The sequence below is a fragment of the Monomorium pharaonis genome, chromosome 3 (assembly GCF_013373865.1).
Source record: "Monomorium pharaonis isolate MP-MQ-018 chromosome 3, ASM1337386v2, whole genome shotgun sequence".
Classification (NCBI taxonomy): Eukaryota; Metazoa; Arthropoda; class Insecta; order Hymenoptera; family Formicidae; genus Monomorium; species Monomorium pharaonis.
In genome coordinates, this window is record NC_050469.1 from 8967052 (window position 1) to 8992366 (window position 25315).

At 37.3% G+C, this 25315-nt stretch overlaps 2 protein-coding genes across 3 annotated transcripts; one reads left to right on the top strand and one right to left on the bottom strand.

Moving 5' to 3' along the window:
* Positions 1 to 158: 158 nt before the first annotated feature.
* LOC105833518 (HIV Tat-specific factor 1 homolog) lies at positions 159 to 24019 on the top strand. Of its 2 annotated transcripts, none has more exons than XM_012675310.3 (6): positions 159 to 309; positions 782 to 1531; positions 19088 to 19254; positions 21045 to 21231; positions 23103 to 23239; positions 23610 to 24019. In XM_012675310.3, exons 2-6 carry the CDS (start codon positions 821 to 823, stop codon positions 23746 to 23748), a joined length of 1341 nt encoding a protein of 446 aa, XP_012530764.1. In that variant the 5' UTR covers positions 159 to 309; positions 782 to 820; the 3' UTR covers positions 23749 to 24019. The 2 variants fall into 2 exon arrangements, with proteins under 2 accessions (XP_012530764.1, XP_012530763.1); XM_012675309.3 differs by having other exon boundaries at positions 166 to 484.
* On the bottom strand, positions 2234 to 13434 carry LOC105833519. Its single transcript, XM_012675312.3, has 5 exons — positions 10415 to 13434; positions 4604 to 4876; positions 4291 to 4527; positions 3981 to 4182; positions 2234 to 3762 (listed from the first exon to the last, which is right to left on the bottom strand). The coding sequence occupies exons 1-5, from the start codon at positions 10449 to 10451 to the stop codon at positions 3525 to 3527; spliced, it is 987 nt and encodes a 328-aa protein (XP_012530766.1). The 5' UTR covers positions 10452 to 13434; the 3' UTR covers positions 2234 to 3524.
* Positions 24020 to 25315: the final 1296 nt, after the last annotated feature.

Sequence of the window (25315 nt, forward strand, 5' to 3'; positions counted from 1 at the left end):
ACGATATTTAAAAAAAAATTAAACGTTTGAAAGCAGGTGCCTGCATTTGAAATAATCAATTTTGTTCGCCAAATTTTTGCACGTTAATATCCCATCCGATGTATAGGAGGCGCTGGTGTCACGTGACACCTGCTGCAGTCGCGTCCCGCGTTCGTTGTGTATCACGCGTCGGTCACGTAGAGGCTGGCTTTTCTACCAATTGCTTGACAAGATCGTAATTATTTGTCAGTGTTGATTGGTCATAGGTTCGCGGATTACGTTCAATTAGTGCGACGATCGCCGTGGAAATCGCTCGTGCGAGAAATATCGGTAGGTACGAGACAATTCCTCGATTGTTAGGCTCTCGTTTCTAACCTCATTTCGCCGAGTTTCTACTACGCCACTTCAATTTCGAATAGTACGTCCGCAGCTAATTTGCTAAAGGACTAAAAAAATACTCGATGAGAATGCGAACGAAAGTGTGTTATCTCGTAAGAATACTTAGGTAATCTCTAAATTTGTACTTTTTGCTTCTGTTTATGTTGTGTTTGCCGTCAGACCGTTCTACGGTAAGACGCAGTACGTCCATTTTTACGTCCAATGCAGATTAGTTTTAATCTAGATTTTCTATTTTAATTTTTTTTTTATTTTTTTCTAGCTTTAAGAATAAGAAGAATGGTGATTGAAGTTAATTTACATTATGCTAAAAATGGATACACAACTGCACATTACAATTTTTATAACTGTTTATACGTAACTTTATACAATAACTCTTATATTAAGTTGTTTTCTTCTCTTTAAGGTGTTTGTTGCTGGAAGCTGATCCAATGAGCTATTGAGAATGGCTGACGCGCCGTCAGTCGCGGAAAATACAGAAGAGTCGGGGAAACAGGATGATCCTACGAAAAATTATGAATTTGATGGGAAAACATATATTTATACTGACAAGGAGACGAACATTACCTACAGGTTTGAGAACAACCAGTGGGTTGTGAAAGAAGATAGTAAAAACTCTGACAATAAGGAAAGCTCTAGCGAGATGGAAAAGAAGGAAGGTTCTGGTCCCGTAGTTGGTACAGATGATAATTTTGGTTTCGAGAATGATACACATACGTACACAGACCCAAACGATGGCAGCGTGTACTTCTGGGACAAAGAAAAAAATGCCTGGTTTCCGAAAGTCGACGAAGACTTCATGGCCAAGTACCAGATGAATTATGGTTTTACGGATACTAATACACTACCAGAGTCAAAGCCACCAGAACCGAAGGAGCCTCCGCCCCTGCAGAAAACTAAAGATGACAAGGAGCAGAGGAAAATGGAGGCTAAACGGAAAGCTCAGGAACCACCGACCTGGTTTGAAATCGACGAGGCGCATAACACCGCTATCTACGTATCTGGCCTACCCTTGGACATTACCATGGAGGAGCTCACGCAACTCTTCACCAAGTGCGGCCTTATAGCAAGGGATGAAAAAGGGAAGGACAAAATCAAACTGTACAAAGACGGCAACGGAGAACCGAAAGGAGATGCTCTCTGCACTTACATCAAGGTAAGAAGGTATTTTATATAATTTAAATTGTATGTACACTTTGGCCAAAAATTTGAATACACTTGCGAATTTCTTGCATCTTACGAAAAATTGACTATCTCAATGAAAAAAAATCATAAAAAATTTTTTTCAACACATTAAGGAGACTAAAGATAGAACTTTAAATCAATATTTTTATTTTGCTTATGATATTTTATTCTTAAACTATATAAAATCGAAAACTAGTATTTTTTAATACATATATTTGTTTTATTTTGAAGCGCTGTAGCCTGATAGAACATTGTTGCGCGGAATTTAATATAAAAATAAAATTGAACATAAAAATATTTTAAAGTAAGAAGGAAAGAAAGAAAGCCTTTTTTCTAAGCTTTAAACTACTTCTTGAAAAAAATTGATACAATGATTTCTCGCAATAATATTAATTTTTTTGTATAACTCATTATATATTTGTTTTTTATAAAATGTTTTTTAACTTGAAACTAAAAGGGTTACAGGGAAAACTAAAGAGAAAAATTTTTTTCTTATAAAGTGTTCAATTCTTGTAAATTAAAACAAATTTTTTGAAATTTTTTGTACTCGATTTTTTATAAAATATATGAGAAAATTGCAAGTGTTTTTCCAATTTTTGATCGAGAATGTACAATTGATAGAATCTATCCTCAGCTTTTTTTTAAATATTAACGATAATATCGCACTGTAAAAATTGGTATATCAGTATTTTATTATACATCGTTAAATACAGAGAGTATACATATCGATGGTCCTATATTGACATATTTACAAACGAAGCGATGAAAAAAAAATAACGAACACAAAAGTGGATTAAAAAATAAAGATACAGCAAAAAGAGATTTACCTTGCTTTTTGACTATCTGACGGCGATTCATTTATATATAAAAACTACTCACTATGATTAGCGTAAATGAGCTAATATAATTTAATTAATTACTGAGTAATAGTGATTGATTATTTAATTCGCCCTTTGCCGCGCGAAATTGTGACAAGCATCGACATGAAATTTTTTATCGATACAATAGAACTCCGTTTATCCGTATTCCATTTATGCAAATATACGAACTTATAGCTGAGCTTCTATTATTCGAACTATTTAGATAATAAGAACTTAACTTCGGTTTTTTGAACGGTCTTCATCCTCTATTATTGAAACTAAGAAGTACTAAGAGGGGAGCTAAATTTCTAATATAAGAACCTCGGTTATCAAAACTGTTTTATCATCTAATGTGTTTGGATAAACGGTGTTTTATTGCACTAAAAAAAAGTTATTAATTTGACTAAACTTTGCAACTTGATTAAATTTCTTCATTTCAAGTATTTATGTACTTCAGTCAAATATATGAATACTTAAATTGAAATTCAAATATATTATGTATTTAAGATAAATGCATTAAATGCTTGAATTGAAGAAATTTAATCAAGTTGAAAAATTTAGTCAAATTAACAACATTTTTTTCTTAATGTGTACACGGATTATTCACGCTTTACAATTAATTACAATTAATTGTGCAAGACATTGCTTAGCAAAATAATCGCCGAAGTAGATGATAGTTATAGAGAGACGATGATTAATTTTTTGTAATGATTACAATATAGATAAGTACACAGCGAATATTTAGATGTCAGTAACAGTATCGCGAATGCGATGGCTATAATATTTGGATAATTATAATAATACATTAATAGCTTTTCTATTCAGAAATTGCGAATATTCAGGCAGAGGAATTTTAAAAGGAATTTATTTGAAGATGAACCTTAGTCGTAAATAATTTTTTACGTAAAATTAATTTTCAATAACAGCCACAACTATGTATATAGTATGTTATAATAAAATAATATTGGCAGTTTAACTGTATCGTTGTGTAATAAAAGTTTAAATGATTTTCCCTCTTAGAGCTGCGTATATTACGTAACAAAGTAGCAGTAAATCGAGGCAACCATTAAAACTAATTATCGGTATAATTATTCAAGTTTTTCTTCACGGCTTTAACAAAACCTCTTCCCGCGCAAAGTCGTTTATTTTATTGTGAAATTGCGAAAAAACGTCGTTCATATCCGCTAAATTTTTAAGTTGATGGCCACTATATCCGTTAGCTAGAAAAGCGCCGTACTCTCGTCCTTGGGGCAATATTTGAGCAACCCTTGGTGCAGCTGTTTGCAAACGGGTTCTATTCGCGCGATGCCGCGTGCGCTCTCTGTGCTGCATTAGCTTTACACTGTAAAGAATTATTTTGAAAAGATGATCAAAATTATAGAACACTTCGATTACTGAGTATTTGTATTTTTAACAATTTCCTTTTTTAAAAATATTATTTTGCAAAATTTGTCAATTATAGAAAACTCGAATTACTAGATATTATATGTGTATTCTTAAAAATTCTAAAATTTTTGAACTTATATTTTATATTATTAAATTTTGCGTATGTGATATTACTTAGAAGGTGGTCGCGATCCCGGTTTGACACCATGGGCCCATTGTTGATTCTCTCCTTGATCCAACCAATTTCTTCTCAAGTGTTCTCGATTCTTTTTTCTTTCGTTTTTCCTCTGTCCGTCTACGTACTTCTTGCCCTTCTTTCTGGGCTTTAATCTTTGGTTTTGCGGCGCGAAGGGATCTGACTTCTTGCGTCTACTGGCTAAAAGGGCAAAAATATCACGGGTAAAATTCAGTAACATTTATAGCGGTTAAGTTATATACGAATACGAAAGCTTTTTCTCCTAAATGTTTTGGATGCATTTCTCACCTAAACGACCGGCGGGCACTTCGCATATATAATGCTTCCGTTCTACGCAACTCCTTGCGCTCCACTTATATTTCAATGCGGGATCCATTATGATGCAATGCCACGCATACTTCTTGGATCTTCCGGTAGGTTCCATTTTCCCGAAACTCTGGAAAACCATCTTTTCACCTGTTACACCCCACTCCCAGGTCATCTGTTCCCAGTTGAAAATTCCACCGATCCATCGCTCCAATTTTGCTGTTAAAGTTTATAGATTTAAATAGAGTTGAACGATATCATAATCAAACGAAACCAAAATAGCTTGTACACTCACTAAACTGATCTCCCATCAGATACTTTCTCAGCATCTTGTCTTTTCCATTTCTGTCCAATATTGCCAGAGTGGCATTTCTGTCCTTGCAGTGAAAGTACGCATCCCTCCATGGTGCCGTGCCGGCGCTGAGATAGTAACAGAAGCGTTTCAATCGAAAGAATCCCACGGGACACGCGAATCGTCTCACAGGTTCGTGCTGTCGCAGTGTTACGGATTGATTAGTCAAGGGACTAATATTGTAGTCTGGCGATTCCAAAATAGCCGAGGATAAACCTACAAGAAAAAAGAAGTTAGATATGATAATTTTGTACCTCGCCAAAGTCTTATATTTTTGAAAAACACTCAAAAAACATATTTTGAAAATCATAGAAGAATAAAAAAATCTTAGTCAACTCCGATATTTTGTACTCAATATAACTCCAATCGATTTCAATTAAAAAAATTGTGTGCTTATTTTTTTGTATGATACTTTTTGTAGAAATGCACAGAGTTAGTGTCCATATTTATTGTTTCTATTTTTTATAATTGAATTTTTTTGAAAAATATATCAGGTACTGTAGAACTCTTTGAAGTAGAGAGCGAGAACTTGTGAATTAAACTGAAATGTTAAAAATGGGACGCTAACTTCACAAAGGTGCGTTCTACTCGTCTGGGTTCAGTAACTTTTAACAATTCTATTTTCGCACGAATTTCATATTCTGATAAAAATTCTTGATATTTAAAAAAAATGCATATTTTTATCCTTTATCTGTTTAATTTATGCGTATATATAATCGATGCATTCCGTGTGGATTCATTTTTGTTCCGTGGCCTTGAGCGGAATTTAAACATTATGTAATACTGTCTGCAACTCACGCGTGACTAGGCGCCACACCATTGCACAGCCGAGATACAGTATCTAGCATTAAATTATTGTGCATTGTCTGATAAAATGGATTATTTAATCCTTACTTATCGTATGACAACAGATTTGCAATGTTCCTAGATTCACGATTAAAATGTAAATGTTCTATTTCGAGGACACGCCCGCGTTTCATCGTACGACTTTTGTAATCTACTGAGGTAAACTTATAAATCATAATTTTATCTTTGCACTTATATGTATTTATTTCAGGTGTATGTTTACATGATTCCGTAGACTTAACTTATCTGACAAGAAACAACGGAAAGAAGCATATCGATATCTCGTTTTATTGAGGAAAAAGAAAAAGAATTTTTGTTCGTTACAATTTTATATAATCTGCCTGCGGGGAATTTGATTGTTCCAATTGATTGTAATTTTTAGGGTGTGACAGATCCTTTAAATGAAATAGACCGGTTAAATAGAGCAGCTTTCTATGATAACGATACGCGATATTGATGTGCGCATACAATAGGTACTGTTATCTGTGATTGAAATGTCAGATTAAAGCGCCAGTTAATGAAGACATCAAAATACAAACAATTCAAGAGATTTTAAGTATCATGTGTGTTGTAATTTTTATACCTGTGTCAGAAGAAGCATAAAATTTTTGAGAAAGATATATAATTCATGACTTAATGATTCTACGAAAGATTGTAACGGAAGGATTTTCCCGGTGTGTGCGTCAGCATTTATTGCAAAATTAATTGCAAAGTAGTTATTACGAAAGTACATATATAAATGGCGCAGCAGCGACACGCCGGCAATGATTGTTTGTCGTACGTGTCCAATTAATTACTCAAAGATCTATCTTTATGAATCATCATCGCGTAGATAAACCTCATGGTGTGCATGTCACCATAAATTCCATTTATGATATACAACCAGTACCGTATGACTATTAATAAATTCCAGAGATTTAACCTTTCCGCCCGCAGGCCTCCAATATAGAAAACACTCGTTCGCACGATAATTATGCGTGTAAGAACTGAGCGCTTTTATTGAAGCTCGCGTATCCAGTGAATAGCAGTTTCTAGCGCGGATAAATCGATTAGGTAAACAAATTGATATAAAAAGAGGGATATTAAACCTCCGTAAATCTACTTAAATTAGTATAATATAACCGCTTTAATATCATAGTATTAGTTTTGACCTCGATAATAAATGATGCGAGGTTAATGAATTGGAACAAGCAACTTTAACTGTACGTGTTCTTTTTTTCTTTTTTTTATCTTCGTAATGAGCAAAAAAAGAAATAAGCATACATGAATCACGAAATATTCAGAAAAATAACGCATTGAAAATATTTTTTAGTCAAAAGTTTGAACGCATGGATCAATATTTTTGTCCGATTAAATTGTTATTTTGTGTACTTTTCTTTGACAAAGTCATTATTTAAATTAATAATTTGAATAAGATAAGACTGCGATATATATAACATAATTGAAATCGAAAAAAGAACGGTTATAACAGGATCTTAATATTCAAACTAATATTTAAATTAAAAAATATTTCTTATTTTGTGTGATTTTATATACATTTTTTAGTCATATTATCCCAATTACTAGTAAGAAGAGCAAATATACATTGTTTTAGTTTAAATATAGTTCAGATGCCTCTTATGTAATATTTTAAATGACAAATGATGATGGTAGAATTTTGATTTTGAGTTATGAAGCAAGTATGATATATAACTGCAGCTGTAAATAAGGTCACCACCAGAAAGTTAATCGGTGATTAGTAAATGCCCAGAGCGTATGTTATAGCGCTTGCACTGAAAGCCTATTCGAAGCATTCAAACGTACATTTACACACGTTAGAATCCTACGAGAACTGGTTTCCACGAACAATAAAAACCAGTAGCACTGTCTACAATTACACGTCTCTTAATTATAGCGCGATCGATTTTAGTTGGTCATCGACCGAAAGTAGTACTGCGCATGTACCGATTTGAATGAGCTCTATAATTATTCGGTGGAAAAATCTCCGATCGTTATTGAATAAAGCAATTATAAAATTTTCTCGTTTAAAATATTGTGAAATTGTTAGAAAATTCTCGAAATATCCTTTGACGGAATTTTGTAGGTGGAATTTTTTAGCTGCACGTGAATTTATAAACTATGCTAAAGTTTCTTACAACTTTAGACACCGCGATATACGATTTGGTTTAAAATGCGAGACATAACAAACGAGATGGTCAGCGCGTATGTTGCATATTTCATTTCGACAGAAAATTCAAGCGCTCCGAGAGGCCGTATTTAAATCTCTAATATGAAAATTCATCCCAACTGCAAAATATGGTTTAATATTAAAGATGAAATTAACATTTTGAAGTTTTTGTGTTTTTTATACATAAAGAATTTAATTTTTAAAAACTTCAAAATTTTATTTTCTTAGAAACACTTAACGAGTCGGGAATAATATATTTCTTTCTTATTAGATTTGCACACCTTCTTACTGTGACATACGTCTTCTTATCACAGGTGCGCAAACTGTTACCTGATACCGAAATAACTTTTGTGTTAGAGGCAGAAAATACCGTGCATGGAAGTAGCGGCAGCTTATTCGCATAAATATTCAGCCGTATAGGGAGTCACGCAAAACTATTTTTTTCTATTTATGCGGACGCGTAAATATGCAATTATACATAATTGTTTTTTTAGAATTACCACGAATTATTAAATTCCTAAATAATTAATATTTTTATTTTTATGAGAAAACAGAATATACAAAAAATGCACAAAAATTGAAATAATTGTATAAAAATATAAAAAATTAAAATTAATGTAACTTTTTTGTCAGCTATATTTATACGAGCAAATAAGTATAGTCATGTAGTTTCGAATTGCAAATATCACGGGTCATAGTCGATAAACTCGCATAAACATCTAACGTGCATTGAAACTAGCTAGAGTTGCTTAAAGTTAAAATTGCAATTCAAGTTGATAATTCTCGTTTGCAGCACTCATGATCGATAACGCTGGATGATTATGTTATAACCTTCGCAAAAAGGTTGCGAGTTAGCCGATATTTTCAAGCTCGTCTAATCGACTGATATCAATAGTCGCGACGGGAAATTATATTTATGGTGTATGTCTACCCACAACTTACACTTTCATTCATACAACATTTATGGCACAAGGCTAAACCTCGGTCGCCTGGGTGGACATTCTTCTCATATTTCCAGAATTTATTGCCAGTTTTGCGAATAAACTAGTATTATCGGTAATTGATCAATTAACCTTTAATTTTTGTTTACCACGTTGTCAAAGAAAGTTAATTGAATTCAGGCGAATTAAAATTTTGATCGTCATAAATAAGAAACGCAGTCAATCAACTATAATTAATCGTTGAATAATTATATTATTTTTATTATGAAATAAATTTCTATCAAATATTATACAATCAATAATGTATACGTACTTTCTTAATATAGTAACTATATCATTTGCTAATTTTAAGTTTTCAAGTTTGTATAACCGCAGTTATTTTACGATTGTTGCGATCAGAGCTATTCTCGCCACAGATCTGATTTGATGGTATCGTTCTGTTGGTATCGTTCCTACCTAGATTCGATCTCGCGAAAATAGATCGCTACGTCTGTTCAGAAACTACATGCCTGTTGGAATAGGACACATGTCTCGATCGTTAATTTATTCGCGGTTTCCATCAGAAAATCCACGGTAAAATATGCGCGTCCCGAAACTGTCGGCGCAACGTTTCACCTGCAAGCCGTTTAATCTTACATGCAGAAATTTCACGTACGTCTCCCATAAAGTATGCAGCTCGCATTTCTTTTAAGGTTTTCGCTTCGAGCTTTTATTGACCTTTGGCGGGTCGTTAAGTCAAGCTTTCCCAAGAAAAATGTGAATAAAACAACGGCAGATTAATAATGCGAAGCACTTTTCTTGGAATAGGAAATTTTTTAATAAGATAATTTCAACTTACTTCTATATATAACTTTGCGAAGTTAGCCTTTATTTATTTTACATCTGACATAGTTGTAAATTTTTGTTTAACAGCGAAAATTGATCCTGTTATGCAATTATATACTTATGCCATCTTCAAATTTATGCAAATGACAATTACATGTTGTTTTCGTAACTATCGATCTATATTGGAACTGTCACTAGGCTGCCAATTAGCAAAGCACATAACTGCTAATAGGTATAAACAACTCAATAGTATCTTCGTATTGAAAGATATTTGTTCATGATTATGTCTACGATTGGTGAATTATCTTAAACACAATAAAGATTTTAGTTATATACTTGAAATATTTGCAAAATAATTTTAAAAAATGATTTGTTTCCCGGTTTTTTGTTGAATTAAATAGTAAGTAAACCACGAATAATTTCGTCGAAAAAATGTTGTGAAATTATAATAGATATTACATAATTCGGATATTATTCTGATATTATGATTGTTTTTAATTAATATTACATTTCAGCAATGAGCAAGCTTGCGCACTCGCGGCACTAACAGATTAACCGCAGGGTTAAATACGGCTTAATTATATAATAATACCAAATTGTGTTATTATGCTGGGAATCATAATTGTGGGAGGGAGGCACTGATTTTCTCCCTCCAAATGGACCATTTATTACTGTAATTTTGTTGTTTCAATACAATACGATCCCCGAACATGCTGGTATCCATCATAAATTGCTGCATTCTGCGTGCAGATTTTTTTTTTTTTTTTTTGACGATACTTCATCTCGCAAATTTTTAATCATAATTATTCACATCTCAAAATTGCACAATCTCATCTTGTTATCTCTATCCCTTTGAATTAATCACGTACCGGAATCTCTCCGTGTTTACTCACTCACCCATATTCCGGATCGTCCCTCTCATTGGGATCGTCCGCGATCTAGTTAAATCCACTTTGCGCACTTTAAATTAATTACCTGCGACGCACAGAAACAGGACCCAACACTTCCACATGTCTACTCCACACGTCGTTTATTCGCCGAGATGCTCGATACAGAAGTTGCAATATGCATGTAGGATCGTCCTCATTCTCGTTCCCTGAACCTCGCCTCGCTTTCGATTTCACACATTGGTAATCGTCACTTCATACATCCGCGGAGTCGCGCGGAGAAGGAGAAAAAAAAATCGACTGGTCCGTTTTCGCACCCTTCGTCCCCTTTTCCTCGAGATCGAAGATATCTTTATCGCGATCGATAGGGTATACCCGGGCTATCCGTGGATCCGGACGATGGGGACCGTTCTTCGGCGAAGGTTCGCGGCCGACTGAAGCCGCCGCTTCCATTCCGCTCGGCGCGTACCTTCGCGCGCTCCGAGCTTACGAGCGGAATTCTCTCTCGCGCCTCCCCTATCGCCGGACGCTACCGCGATCCTTTTCCTAAGGAGCCACAGATCTGTCGGGGAATTTGTCAAGGCTTACTCCGATTTCGTCCAAAGCGAATGGGCTTCGCGCAATTATTCACGGAAACGCCCGCGGACTATTCGCGTTTCCGCATGTTCTGCTTATTTTACAAATTGCCTGTCGGAGCCATTCGCGAAAAGATTTCTCGGAAGATACATTTTGTACAGCGACTCGCAGAATAATAGCTATTTTTAGTTTGTACGTTAGAGAATTTCTGTCGCCTACGTTTTTATGCAAAAATGTCATAAAGCATTTTTAAATCTGCATTCCTTTATCGGATGTTTACAGCTTGATTAAGACGATTTCGAAATGGCGAGATTTATCATACATACCGTACGAATTAATGATTTCTGTTCACGTTTTGCATAATACCATCAAACCGTGTCCTAAGACTCAAGGATATATGAACTTAGCAAGCATAGAGCGTGCGATAATTGCGCGCCAACGATATAGGAATTGTTGAACAAACTCTACGTAGTTGCGTCGACTACTCGCGAAATGTTTGAGAAACTGCGCGTCAACAAAGCTGAAGTGCCTCGACACATTGCGCTCAATATCATTATCGTAAAATGGAGCCATATTTAACCAGTAATAACTTTGCAACAGAGTGAGAGAAGGTTTCCAAGACTATACTCAATGCCGAGAGCACTTTATCAGTGGATTCTGCTAATATCGGAAACGAGAATCAGCGAATTATTATTACATTCTTAGTGGATTAAATGATACGCCGAGTTATGCAAAGAGGAATATAAAACATTGCGTAATATGCAAAGGCGATCATTTGTTGTTTATGGCGCTCATAGGCTGGAATTAATCAAGCTATATGGAAACATTATTCAGTCATAAACTTTCAACATTTCTGTCTACTGATTCTTAATTACGCTTAATCATCAGATTGCATCTCGATGACGTTACTCATTATTTATAATTTATTTATAACTTATTAATTGAGAGAGAACCCGATCGTTCCGTCATTGACAAATTCAATTTTTGCACAGTTAATGAGATACACATAAGAATAGTACGAGAGCGTGACGACCTCAAATTTAGCGTATACCCACTTCTAAAATATCATCGAGTCGAGATCTACCAGACGAGCATTTCCGTTTAATGGCAGGCTGCCAATTGGGTGCATTAACGTCTATCCGTCTGATAGTATCTTTTGGAGAGCTAACGTCCAAATGGAGTTGATTAGAATGTAATAACAGGAATAGCAGGAAATGTCAGCGAATAAATGAGATATCGCGAGGCTAAAAGCGCAATTTGCCCGCTGTCGAATCAGATTTCGCGGTCTTAAGCTTAATTATTCCTACCGACTTATCGCACGGGAAGATTCAACATGGCACGGGAAGCGTGTTAAAATACGCGGTCGAAAAATATAAAACGCATTCTGAAAATCCGACTATCGTGCCGCATGTGTCAGAGCTGCCGCGTCTGTTCGAGTTTATCTCTGAAAAATGCACCGACTGCACATTCGTGATAACTATTATGCACGCCGTACGACGCCCTTAGTCACTATCGCGGTTGCATAATTTAGATAAATCCACATTTCTCTCCTTCTTCCGTACGGCTATTTCTATATGTGTCTTGTATCACGCGGCAAATGTAAATAGTGACACATTTCTTATAATAGATGACGACGATGAAATTATTAAACCATATGTTATAACTTTTAAGTTACTGCGCGCTTGTCGCGCTAATATAATTACGATGTTTACATATCGCACGTTTAATATTGGAATTAAAAGAATATCCCTCGTACGCTCGTGACATCAAAGCATGATTTTTATTTGACTTTTTTCATCGCATAAATACGCGCGCCGTGTTTTCGCGGGTGACGGCGGGATGCTACGTTCAAACCACTATGACGGCGATTCATTTGTGCATTCCTGATGCTTTGAAAGGTACACCGGGAATGCTGCAATTCGCGGAATTGCAATTTGGGGTGGGCTGACGACTGCGTGCCTGAAATCACAACGGTACGATTGACAGATTCAAGTAATTCTAGATATTGCGTCAGGCATTATGGAGATGTAGATGCAGCGGTCATGTTTATGGCTTGAACATCACCGTCACCATACGGTTACGTCAGTCAGCCACTTAAAAGAGTTAACTCATTTTTTCAATCTCTTGAGTAACCTTATCAGTACGTATGAACTTACTGAAATCTCACGCTCTTAAGCCTGCGAATTAATCCTTCCAGTAAATTTTCGCGATATCTGAAACAGTTAAGATAGAATAAATGTATCGTATTTATCCTTACCAATTATGTAGATCTTATTTCCAATATTTCATATCCACATATACGCGCATACTAAAACTCAATGGCACAAATGAAGAGATAACAGTATTTCTATTCTGGATCAAGTTTCCATATCGGGCAAGCTCACGTGTATTCCAATGCACGTTACGTGTATTTCTATAAATCCCTCTGAGAGTCAGATGAATAAGCTCTGAAGAGTGAAATTGAAATTAATCGATCATGCACGCGATAATGTCTGAGAAAAATTGGAACACCTTTCTACCCAAAATTTAATCTTGCGCGAACCGTTGCCATTTGTCACTGCAATCGAATCATCGGGGGAGATCGATCTGGCTGAGACTTCCGATTAGATTTACAGGCGGGCGCATTTTTCTTTCATTCGCGTTCACTTTAAAAGGAAGCGAGGTGCTTTCGAACCAGCGGGGAGGTGAGCTACGTTATATATCATATATCATTAAAACTATATACGTGCTGTAAGGGGATAGGATAACCAATGTGTACCGTAGGAAATATTTTTAGTCATATCAGTTTTTATTGGTTGCCGAGAGAGTTAAGTAACATTTCACTCAGCGTCTCCTTAACCGTTCAGTCATCATAGGCCGAAGGAAAGATCGAGGTAGCAGATGTGTCGCCGCCGGCGACGCTCATATCCATTCATGAGACGTTACTTTTTTTTGTGTGTCGCGGGGAAATATCGCCGGCGTGAATCTGCAATTTGCAAAGCCGTAATTTCCGCGATGTTTGTCGTCAGTTAAGTACCGAAGGCGTTAACAGTTCTTAATTGTGCCGCGGCGACGACGGCACGGCCAACGGCGGGCAACAAAACAATGATTTTTACGATCACTCCCGTACGCGCTCGCGCGCACTTCGGAATTCCGAAAACCGGTTTTGCAAAATGTGCCGCGCGCATATGCGCTTGCGACGAAGCGTAGTGTCGTCTTGTATAGGAAAACACACCGTACGCCTAATATGGGATAAGTTTTATCGCCGTGGCTCCGCAGTTTCGATTGGAAACAATGAAACGAAACGAGACGACAAAGACGCATGCCCGTCTCGCCGGAAGGTAGAAGTCAGCAAAGAAATAAGCATTAAATGAATGACTTGCCAGAACTTGCCAGAGGGTCAGGATCATTTTACACGAAATTTTCATGCGTTAAAGATCAAACGAATTACTCCTCGTGAGATTGATCACAATTCTGTGCCTATACAACCAGATTTCCATTTTTAATTAAACGCTTTAATTAAATCTATTTCCTATTGCGTCGTTAGAAAATTATTTTATTCTAATTAGAGCAACTTGTCGATCAAAATTTCGCTCTTTAGTTAGTTTGAGAGATAGCTTTGTAGCTTCTTGCGGCAGTTTATCTGCAAAGTGAAATGTATCCCGAAATACGCATCTCAAGGGAAGCTAGTTGGTGCTGGCTGGTACCACTTGAGATATCGCTGCAAGACACAGCGATATATTATTATCTAGCATAAAATAGACAATTATTTTGTAATGAACGTTGCGTGTGTCTAATGAGAAACGCTTTATCGATTTTAAATCGCGTATCTTCTTATTATCTGCCGTCTGCTGTTTCGATTTAAATTCTCTCCGTCAAAAAGTGCGGAGTGTTTTAACAACTTCTCGTTTACAGCTCTTTAAGTTGAGAAACCTCTTGACGGGCGTCGTAATTTAGCGAGGCAATTCGGCTATAAAAATTCAGCGTGCGCGTCTCTCTTTCGCGCGATGACACGTTAAGACTGCAACTGTAAATCGGCCACGATGTAATGAAACTTACATGCACGATCATCGGGTGTAATTGGCTGACTCATCTCTGGAATTTCTGGTGCGATGCAAATTAGTGGGACAACCGCGATCTTAAATGTCAATAGCGTAGGCGTAGCGCCGACCGTTCGTGCGATCGTTCGTTCTGATGATAATTCAGTATGATCCTTCTGTTGAGTCAGCGTTACGCGCAGCGTACACTTACACATCGTCTTTAAATCAACGTAGCGTCAGCCTTATCATGTAGCCCCCGTTCCCTCTTGCATCTAAAAATAACAGAACGAGCTAGGAAAGCAACGAGATATCGCTGTGTATGCATTAGATGGATTTTTACCTCTCCCCCCCCCCCTCTAGTTAAAACGGAATCTGAAATGATCTTCCGCCGTCGCCGGCTTCTTTCCGCCTCTCTCAAGTACGAATCTCCTTCAACGCGTTCCTTAGCCTTGCACTTCAACCTGTCTCTTTACTTACGGAACTTGCGGTTATTGGAATGCGAAATATGCACGACTATAAAGTGGTGTCGTTAACGGTGCCAAGTTATGAGCAACGAAAATGATTGATCGATGAAGATGGTTTCTTCCTTATTTATTTGCCGATCGATTAGATAAAAAGGTTTCTCGACAAGAAAATATTTTTCTCTCTCTGGTTCTCGAATGTTTTGTGTGAATTGTCACGTCGCGTGCGTAGCCACGGCATTTAATGCATCTCGGCAAGAAATTTGGCTAGGCGCCAGTACGGTAATGATAATAGACGTCGGCTAACTATAGTTGCTTAGAGGGAACGTCAGTATTCATTTCGAGGCATGTTAGAAACACGACATCTCACAATAATGATGATCCATGGCGCCTCGAAATCTTGTCGTCCGTCATTAATCAACGTTACACGTAGATAAATGGATATTTCAGATGCTATCTTATCATACATACCGTTTTGCATCCATTCAGCATCTCTTACTACAATAATGCAGCTTGCTTATATTTCTCATTAAATATATGAATATTTTATGAACTTTTAAATCGGCATCTTACATTACAATGTAATTGCGTCAGTTACGGGCATTAGTCATTTAAGAAATCACATCGCGATGTTTACATTACGGGGGAGAAGCTTTATCTTATCGGGAGGCACATTCGCAAGCAGTGTCACGTAATTGTCTAATTTATGTATTCTTAGTACGTTCAGCGGTGACTATATACATGCAGAGGGGAAACTAGAGAGCTAATTAGCACGTGAATAGACAGCCGTGAAACGTGAAAATCTCTAACGCGCGTACACTTCTACTACGACACTTATGATGCGACGCTGTCCACTGTAAATGTGTTAACAAGAGGTCAGCTGTTCACGGAGATCAGCAATAAATTTGAGTATGTCTTGTCTGCGGGATGTGAGAATATCCCCTCCCCCCTTCCCCTCCCCAAGATGCGTGACTGCGCCACTGTAGCGATGATTGTGGCGTGTGTTACGTGTATACATCGGCCGATGGAGAACGCGTGTAATTTAACGTGAACTGGATGCGAGGATATACTCTGTAATTGCCGGTGATCTAACATAGGCCGTGTTGCGAGATGACCGCGGGAGCTGCGTCTGGGTGGTCGAGGGACCTGACAATAAAGTCGAATGCCCCCATTGGTAGCCGCCTGCACGGCCGAGTCACGGGCCTGGAAAGACTGGAATCGTGCCTGTATAAAACCAACGTTTTAATCACAGTTGGGCGTTACGCGCGGACAACACGATGATCCATCTCCACGTGTCGACCGCCTAGATTACCATCCTTTCACGCGTTATCTATAATCGACGTGCCTGGGTAGCCCTGTGCTTTCTCCTCCCTACATCTTATTTAGCAGAATTAGTTTATTTAAGCGTAAGCGTTTCCGAGAAGTTGACCTTAATACAGGAAAACAATTATTACAAATTGCGCGATTACTTCCGTGACATCACGTAAATGCCTTTTGCCGTGTGTCAGAGATAGCCTATGCAACAAGAACGCGGCCGCGGCGGGAAGTAATACTGGTTTCATGACGGGTGAGACAGATCATGCGATAGGAATTGAGAAAGGGGATCTCCTATTTAAATCACCTTTGCAAGTTCTGTGTGTGGAGATGATGACGTCAACAGACACGTTGACTTTCCGCTTGCGTCCCACCAGCTAAGGGCCAAGCGAAAGCGAGACGTGTTAAACGAAAAAAAAAGTGGAGCCTTGAAGCTGTCTGGCGCGTGTGGGTGTTACAGGATGATGCATGAAAGGAACGGCGAGGCCCTTTATGTCCGCAGGTTCTTAAGGTGTGTTTACGTGACTCTTGTTTCTCGTGTGGGTATCCTTGAGTCTAGAACTCTTACGTGAATGATAAATACAAGCGTCATAAAATTCGTGGCCGTTACGTTTTCTCTCTAACGTAAGTCTCTCCGCGTGGAAGATCGTGGGCATTGCCGTGAAATAGCCGCGAACTCTCGATCTGTAGCAATTTCACGAGTTACCGAATCGAATTCGAAATTATTTCTTATTTTCTACGGTCCGACCGACGGGATGGAGTGGGAGGAAACGGCGGGGATCATTTCGTACCTAAGAATTTCGCCTAAGTGGATCGACGATAAATCATTGCCCAGCGCCTTTGAATATTTCCCGGAATGTCCTACGCACTCTTGGTTTCTCGATCTCCGAGATATCGAGCGTAAGTAGGGAAGCTACTTTTTAGGTCATCGTTACAAGGGAGACTTGTCTCGGGAATCATTACGTCACTCATCGTCGCGACATCTCTCCGTGCGCATATTTAGATAGTCGTCATTCCGGTCACGTTTACCTCATCGCGTATTATCACGCCAAATGCATATAAAACAAGTACCCAGCCGCTGCATAACGTAGGATGTTTCCGCGACATGTATTCATATGCATTCAACCGCCAAATTCAGGAATTCAGGAATTCAGAATATTATCTCGTCGGATATTGTCGAGCGTTTCTCCTCTCGAGAATTTTTGCTGCTGTATAAGGCACTCTTTTTTTTGCTCGTGCCCTTCTTCGTGGAAGAACGAGAGACAGTTGGCAAATACCTATTTCCTGTCCTATTTCTACATAGTATCCGTATCTATAAATGGCATGAAGTCACGGTTAAAATGGCGCTAAGCAGTTCACGTTTTACGGGTTTTGTAAATAAGCGTGACACCATTACGCGCTGAAACGCGGTTTCGCTATTTCTGATGCATATATTATACGCTTTTTTAATGCATCTAATGTCCAGAACGCGACCGATGGCGCAACAGCTCAAAATAATTCCTAGAACAGTTGACCGTCTAAATATATATATATATATCTACGCATAGCGTCATGTATATACATATGCCGAAACGATAAGTTGTTCAGATTTTTATGACTTACAAGAGTTCTATGGGTTCCATTTCTTTGAAGTCGTTAAGAACGTTTAGAAATATAATTTAGTTTTGACGATGCAATTCCTAATTGTCGGTTTAAGTTCGAAGCTAACTCATGTTTAATTTCAGCCTTCCTTTAACCTCTACTAGCCTTTTGATCTTTAGAATCGCAGCTTTTTTTATCTCTTTTGCACATGCCGCAAAGTTCCATCTAATATTTGTCCTTTCCGTGTAATAAAATTTAGAGAAAGTTTTTAAAAAGAACCTTCAAACCTTCGTTGAAAACTTTACTTGCACTACTTGTAACTTATTACACTCGAGAAAATTAACGAACTTTGCTCGGAAAACTGGGTTACGCAATAGAAGGACAGATCCATTTGATTAAATAGCTACTAGCTAGAATCGAGAATACGTTCATTTCATAAAATAAATCCATGGCCAAACCTCCCGCATGTAAATTGGAATTTGTTTTTTTTCGGCGTAAACCCGGTGATTGCCGCAGGGGCGTAGCCGGCTAATAAAACGCGTTTAAATGGATCGCGGAATTTTACCATGAACTTATCATCAAGTTTATCGCGGGCACATTGTCGGGCAACAATGGTACTCCATTACTTTGGCACAATAACTAGGAACTGCAGCCTATTAACGCCGCCTCTTTTACGTTCCGCGTTAATTACTTTCGGTACAAGATGCGCAAAAATTTTCTGAACACCGACATTCGCTTTTCGTTTCTAATCTTGGACGATCTTTAACCAACCCGCAATTTATCGTTGATTATTTAATATCTGGTTTCTAGGTTGAGTCGGTGGATCTGGCGCTGAAAATTTTAGATGGCTCGCAAATCCGGGGAAAAACGCTGTCGGTTCAGAGGGCAAAGTTCCAGATGAAGGGCGCGTATGATCCAGCGTTAAAACCGAAGCGGAAAAAAAAGGACAAGGAACGACAGAAGAAGATGCAAGAAAAGTGAGTTTCTACAAACTTCACGAATAAACGTGCGTCTCGAACGCGCGTTAGAACGGTTAAACTTGTCGATTAACACTTGGATATATACGTATGATGGCGTCGAGGCGCAAATATTTATTCCTGAAAACCCGCACCGGGCCCGTGGCTCATTGACTTAAAGCGTGATGTCACTTCCTCTTGAGGCGCTCCATATAAACTCGGGCGTTTCGCATTGCAAAATCAAGACGACCGCGCGTGTTTCTCCTCGGTTTCCCCGGTCCATTCATCTCTCTTTTCGCTCGCGTCCATGCGAGACGGCGTATCCCCGGGGGATCAAGATACGTTTCATCCGAGGACGCATCCGCCGCCACGCGTGTGCATCTTATTAAGGTCTCTCTACGCACCGCGTGTCGCAAGCGGCTTGTTTAAGACAGCATCGCGAGAGAGAAAGAAAGAGAGAGAGAGAGCTTGCCTTCGAATCATGAAGCGCGTTGTATGCACGTGATTTTATGATACGTGATACCGTGTAATTTAGAAAAACCCCTCGCCACGTATCTCCGCGATGCACGCCTCGTGTAACACATGTTGCAGTGTGTGCGTATGTGTAAAGGCCTCTCTTATAATTGCACTGCCATCGGCTCCGGGTTTCACAGCCGCCAGACTGCTTGGCGTTGGCGGTTCCGGCAAAGGCAGCTGCTCACGTCGATTACCCGCATTTAGTCCGTCGGTCCGCATACAGGCCAGCCCAAAATTATACGGGCAGGGCGCACCACCAGGGAGATTGCGGCGACTTAACCCGTTAATCGAACCGTATGATTATGCCGAGTGACATTGACTTTGTCCCGTGATACGTTTCAATGTGCAACTTTTTTGCACGAAATGAAGAAAGCGATACACGAACATTGCTTGCATGATCTAGAAAAGACCATGCTTGATCTAAAAAAAAGTTTACGATTTTACACAGATTTAATAATTAAATTAAGATGCATTTTTTTAATAATTGAAGATTTAAGGGTAATCATAACGATGGGATCTTCAAATAAAATCCTTTCGACAATATTTACGTGTTCCTTCTCGTATGACTCATCTTCAGCATCGATTTCAACGTTCTCGCGCCATCATATTTCATCGCATTGCTCAATCGCGACGCATCTCTTTCTCTCTCTCTGTCGCCTTCGTTGTTAGCGGCGTCCTCTCGTTTTCCAGCGTAGGTCGCGGTACACAGGGTCAACGCCCTGAACTTTGCGAAAACCAGTTATTGGCGAACGCACGGGCCCACGTTTGCCGGCCGGAAGTAGTCTTTACAGCAACACGCTCTTTCGACACTCTCCTCGCGAATCTCTCCTACTTTGGCGTCTCTGTAACGTTCCTCACCGACAACATTTTCCTGGGCAATGCCGAGAAGGAGAATCGCATCAGCCACGATCTATCGATCCATGCGACTGTTCTCATAGCTTTGACGAGTTCCCGATCATGTGACTTGATACGCGCAATTTGTGCTGTATCAGCGAAGTTTGTCGGCATCTTTAATCTATGAGAAACGTCACTTCCAATAACGATAGCAGGGTCCTGACGTAATGTCAGCGCGAAGAATCGGGAGACGTAGAATTTTAGACGCAGAATTTATCAGTTTGCTGATATCTCGTCAGTAAGAATGATCATTAAAGATGTATTGTTAATATAATTGTTAATAGTTTCTTTAGATTATACAGACTTTTGAATCCGCAGAGGAATTATTTGCGATCAATCTATTGATGCTGTTCTTGTTGTCGTGTCTCCTTACACCATTCCTTGTGCTTGTTTGTTTACAGATTATTTGACTGGCGACCGGAGCGCATGCGGGGCGAACCGCTGAAATGCGAAAGGGTCGTTATTATAAAGAATCTTTTCACACCGGAGGATTTCGACAGGGAAGTCCAGCTGCTCTTGGAATACCAGCACGATATTCGATCCGAGTGCCTGAAATGTGGCGATGTCAGAAAAGTTGTCATCTATGACGTGAGTTTTTTTTCATTTCCTTCTTTTTATTTCTTTACATTACATTTTATGAATCATTTTTACAAAACATTTTATAAGTTTTCTTCGGTTTACACGTCGTGATTGTTAATAATAATTTAATGTATTAATAACATTTTCTTGCCGTGATATTTCGCGTTATAAAAGTCGCATATTGGGAATTTAATTGTAGATAGACTTCTCCTTAAAAATCACCGTTTCTCTTTCAAATTGAAAGCAATCGGTCCTTTTCTAAGCATCGTATTTTTAGCGACTGACTTTCACGGAATAGGCAAATGAAGAAACGCCTTCGAAAGGGGATGCCCCTAACCCCCATAAATTGGCGAGAGGCAAGACACTCCCAGTCTTTGAGCCTCAGCCGTGAAACTATTCAATGTCAAGCGCATTCCATCTGAACGACGTGTATTTCCCCTCCATTTTGCTGATTTTTATGTCTTGCTTTTTATTTAGACGCTAATGTTTATTACACTGAAAAAACAGTTGGGTAATAGCTATGATACGTTGAATAAAATAATGCCAATTAGATGTTTGATTAATATAAGTAGAAAATAATTTTATTTTTAAAATATTTAGTACATTTTACAAAATTTTGTTATATTTACTAAATATTTAGAAAAGTAAAATTATTTTTGGGTTATTATATAACCAAATATTTATTAACCGAATATTTAATTGGCATTGTTTTTTACTCAATATTTATATTAACTATTATCAAACTTCTTTAAGTGTGTATAACTTACTTTTTTATTAATATTTTTTTGGCAATATTTATTTGATATTATTTGAGGAATAAAATTTTTATTCTAAAATTAAAAGTTTTTTGCGTTGAAATGTTTTTCTGAGATCAAATTATTGATATGTCAGAAACGAAATGAATTAATTTGATGAATACTTTTATGTAATTTTATTTTGTTAAATGAAATATTTAATTTTTATTCTATCTTATAATTTATTCAGATATATCGTATCTGAAAAATGTGAAAAATTGATATAAAATACATAAAAACATATATATGATTTAGATTTTCTCTAAATTTTGAATTTACTATATATGATTAAGATTTGCGAACAAATATTTGAGAAACTTGATGTAATCTCATTCTACCATATTCGTTCCTCCTTTTGGACGTGAAGCGAGAAATAACATCGGCTCTGAAAGCCATGCGTGGAATTTCATGTTCTGCCACCTAATTTACCATAGGCATCTCGTTGTCATTTTTTCTCACCCATGGAGCACGTGTTACCGCAAATGTGTTTTCCGTGAATCATGGCCCTTTGCCGTCATACTTGTCGTAAAGTATGGTTTGTTAAAGCGGTAGATCAAAGGATGTCCGCGCTGATAGTTTTAAGGAATTTTAAAATTCCTGCGATCCTTTTCCGTAAATAGGAGAAAACAAAATATACAATTTGGATATTATTTTACATTTTTCGAAATTGCACATTATCAATATCGAAAATGAAATATATTAATTGGCTTATGTATAAGCTTTGCTTTATTAAATGCAATATTCGACTGTACGTATCTAAATGTGAGGAGGAGCCACATGAAGAAATTTGCACAAAGTCAAAAATTATATAGAAATATTCATAAATAAAAGTTGGATTATAAATTTAACAATTATTCGGAAAAATGGAATTGAAACAGTAAGTCTTAATCGAAATAATAAATATTTTATAAAATTTTTTTAATTAAATTTTTTATGTTTTATTTGTTTTTAATATTTAATTTTGTTTTTAATATTAATATATTCACTTTAACGACTTGTTGTTGAAATGTGATTCAATAAAATCAAACAACTTGTATTTGATCCGCACATTTTGTGGATCACCTTGCATTTCTTTTCTTCTCTCAGAGACATCCTGAAGGAGTAGCGCAAGTCACATTCCGAGAACCGGCAGAGGCGCAAGCTTGCGTACAGCTTCTAAACGGCCGTTGGTTCAGCCAGAGAAAGATCTCGGCAGAGATCTGGGACGGCAAGACGAAGTACAAGTAAGTTAAGCTGGTTTCTACTATACCGGCTTCAGGATTACTACCGGTAGTTGTTGATGCAGGCATCAAAAACCCGAGCGTTCCTGTATCACCTTATACATGTCACATATGAAACATTTATATAAAAAAAAATTATCAAGATTTTATGATATTGATGTTCTCAAATAATATTTTGCTTGACATTTGTTCTCGTTATCGATTCATCAATTTAATCAATATTGAATGTATAACTATTTATTCATAGTTGGTAAAATTTGTTTTAATACAGTAATAAATATTATATTATAACTGCAGATATTACTTGCAATTTATGTATTATATAATTGATTTACATGATGCAGCTATCAATGTAGCGAAATGTGTACTTCAGAATTACAGAGACTGACGCGGAGATCGAAGCGCGGCTGAACAAATGGGATAAATACTTGGAGCAGGAAGATGAGGAAAAGGAAAAGAAGAAGCAAGGGACAAACAGCAGCAACGAGCAAGAACAAAAAGCGGCACAATAAGAATGCATCGTATTGGTCCGGTAGAATTAAAATTATATTTTAAAGAGTCTATTTTCTTCATTTCTCCAGATGTCCTCATCGTCGTATTGCATTTGAATGTTAATCGCGAAACTTTCCTTTTGGACGTTTTAATAAGAATCCGAATGATTAATCGATCCTATCATGACGGTTGAGATTATAAGTGATTCGCAATTTTCACAATTGAATCGGCGCTACTGTTGTAATAGTGATACGTTGTTAGTTGTTGCAACAATAAAGCTGTCTCTCCGGGTTTTCTTCTCTCATTGCATCCCTGATATTATTGCCACATCAATTCATATTTATTACTTTATCAATCTTTTAATTCTGAACGAGACAAATTATACGAGATCATGTCTGCAAAGAAAAAAATTAATACGTAATATTAAAAATAATAGAAAAATATGTTGAGAACTTATTAAAATATATTGAAAGTAACTTATTAAAATTTAAATGGTAACAATAAATGATAACGAAAAACTTTTGTTAATATGTTGCATTATATTATTGATATCCAGTAAAATTATTTATGAAAGAAAAGTAAAAACAAACCGTGGGAAACGAGAAAGAGAAAGAGAAATGGATTCCCTTGGTATTTCCTAATTTGCTATTTCGACGTTCCTGGCAATCTTCTTTTGTGGGACTTCACCGGCGAGAGACCATCGCTGTCCATCTATCAAAAAACACGGTTCGTAGCATCTCTGGACCGCAATGTTTTTTCTTTTGCGATTCGCTCGGCGAAACTCTTGTCGAAGTAATCGCCTGAATCGCAATATAATCGCTATTTACTTTGAATTAAGTTGAAAATCGGAGTTAATGATTGCTCTTCTTCACGAAATTGTTTTCCTAAGATTTAAAACTAATGAGTTTTTTTGTAAGATTTCTTACGTGATATTACAAAATTATTTTGAAAGAAATTTTGCAAAAGATTTTCTTATAATTTGTTATCTTTATATTTTAATATTTTTGAGTGTTGAGATTTTTTATATTCTTGAAAAAAAGAAAAAATATATATATTTATTTCTAAAATATAATCTAAAATTTTTAAAAGTTTTCTCCATATTCTTAAATTCTTATATGCTTTTCTATCGTCAAAAAATCTTTATTCTTTCTTTAAAATCTTTGTTCAAAAAATTTTTGTTCTTTCTATCATTTTCCAATCATCGCCAAATAGCTAGAATTGTCACCAATTTTCAGTTGGCGCGCACGTGATGAAAAGAACATCTCAAAGCGCGGAGGTTTATTCGAGTAGTGTCTTTACATCTCGCTTCCCATTGTCCGGCATTAATTCGAGCCGTGCCCCTCGCGTCGTCAAGAGGGGATGAAAGTACGAGCGGCGGCATATTTTAGTTGTCCCTCTCCATTCATGATTCGGAAAGGGCAAGGGCAAGAGCGACTCCCTTCGGCAATATCACTGACAAATTTAATGCCTAACTATTAGATAGCGGGGGGTGCACCTCGCTCTGCCTATTGTTGCAGCGGCCACGTGCAGAATGACTGCACGTTCCTAGTGCTCAGGCAAAAATGTTTAATCGTCATGTTCCCCTTA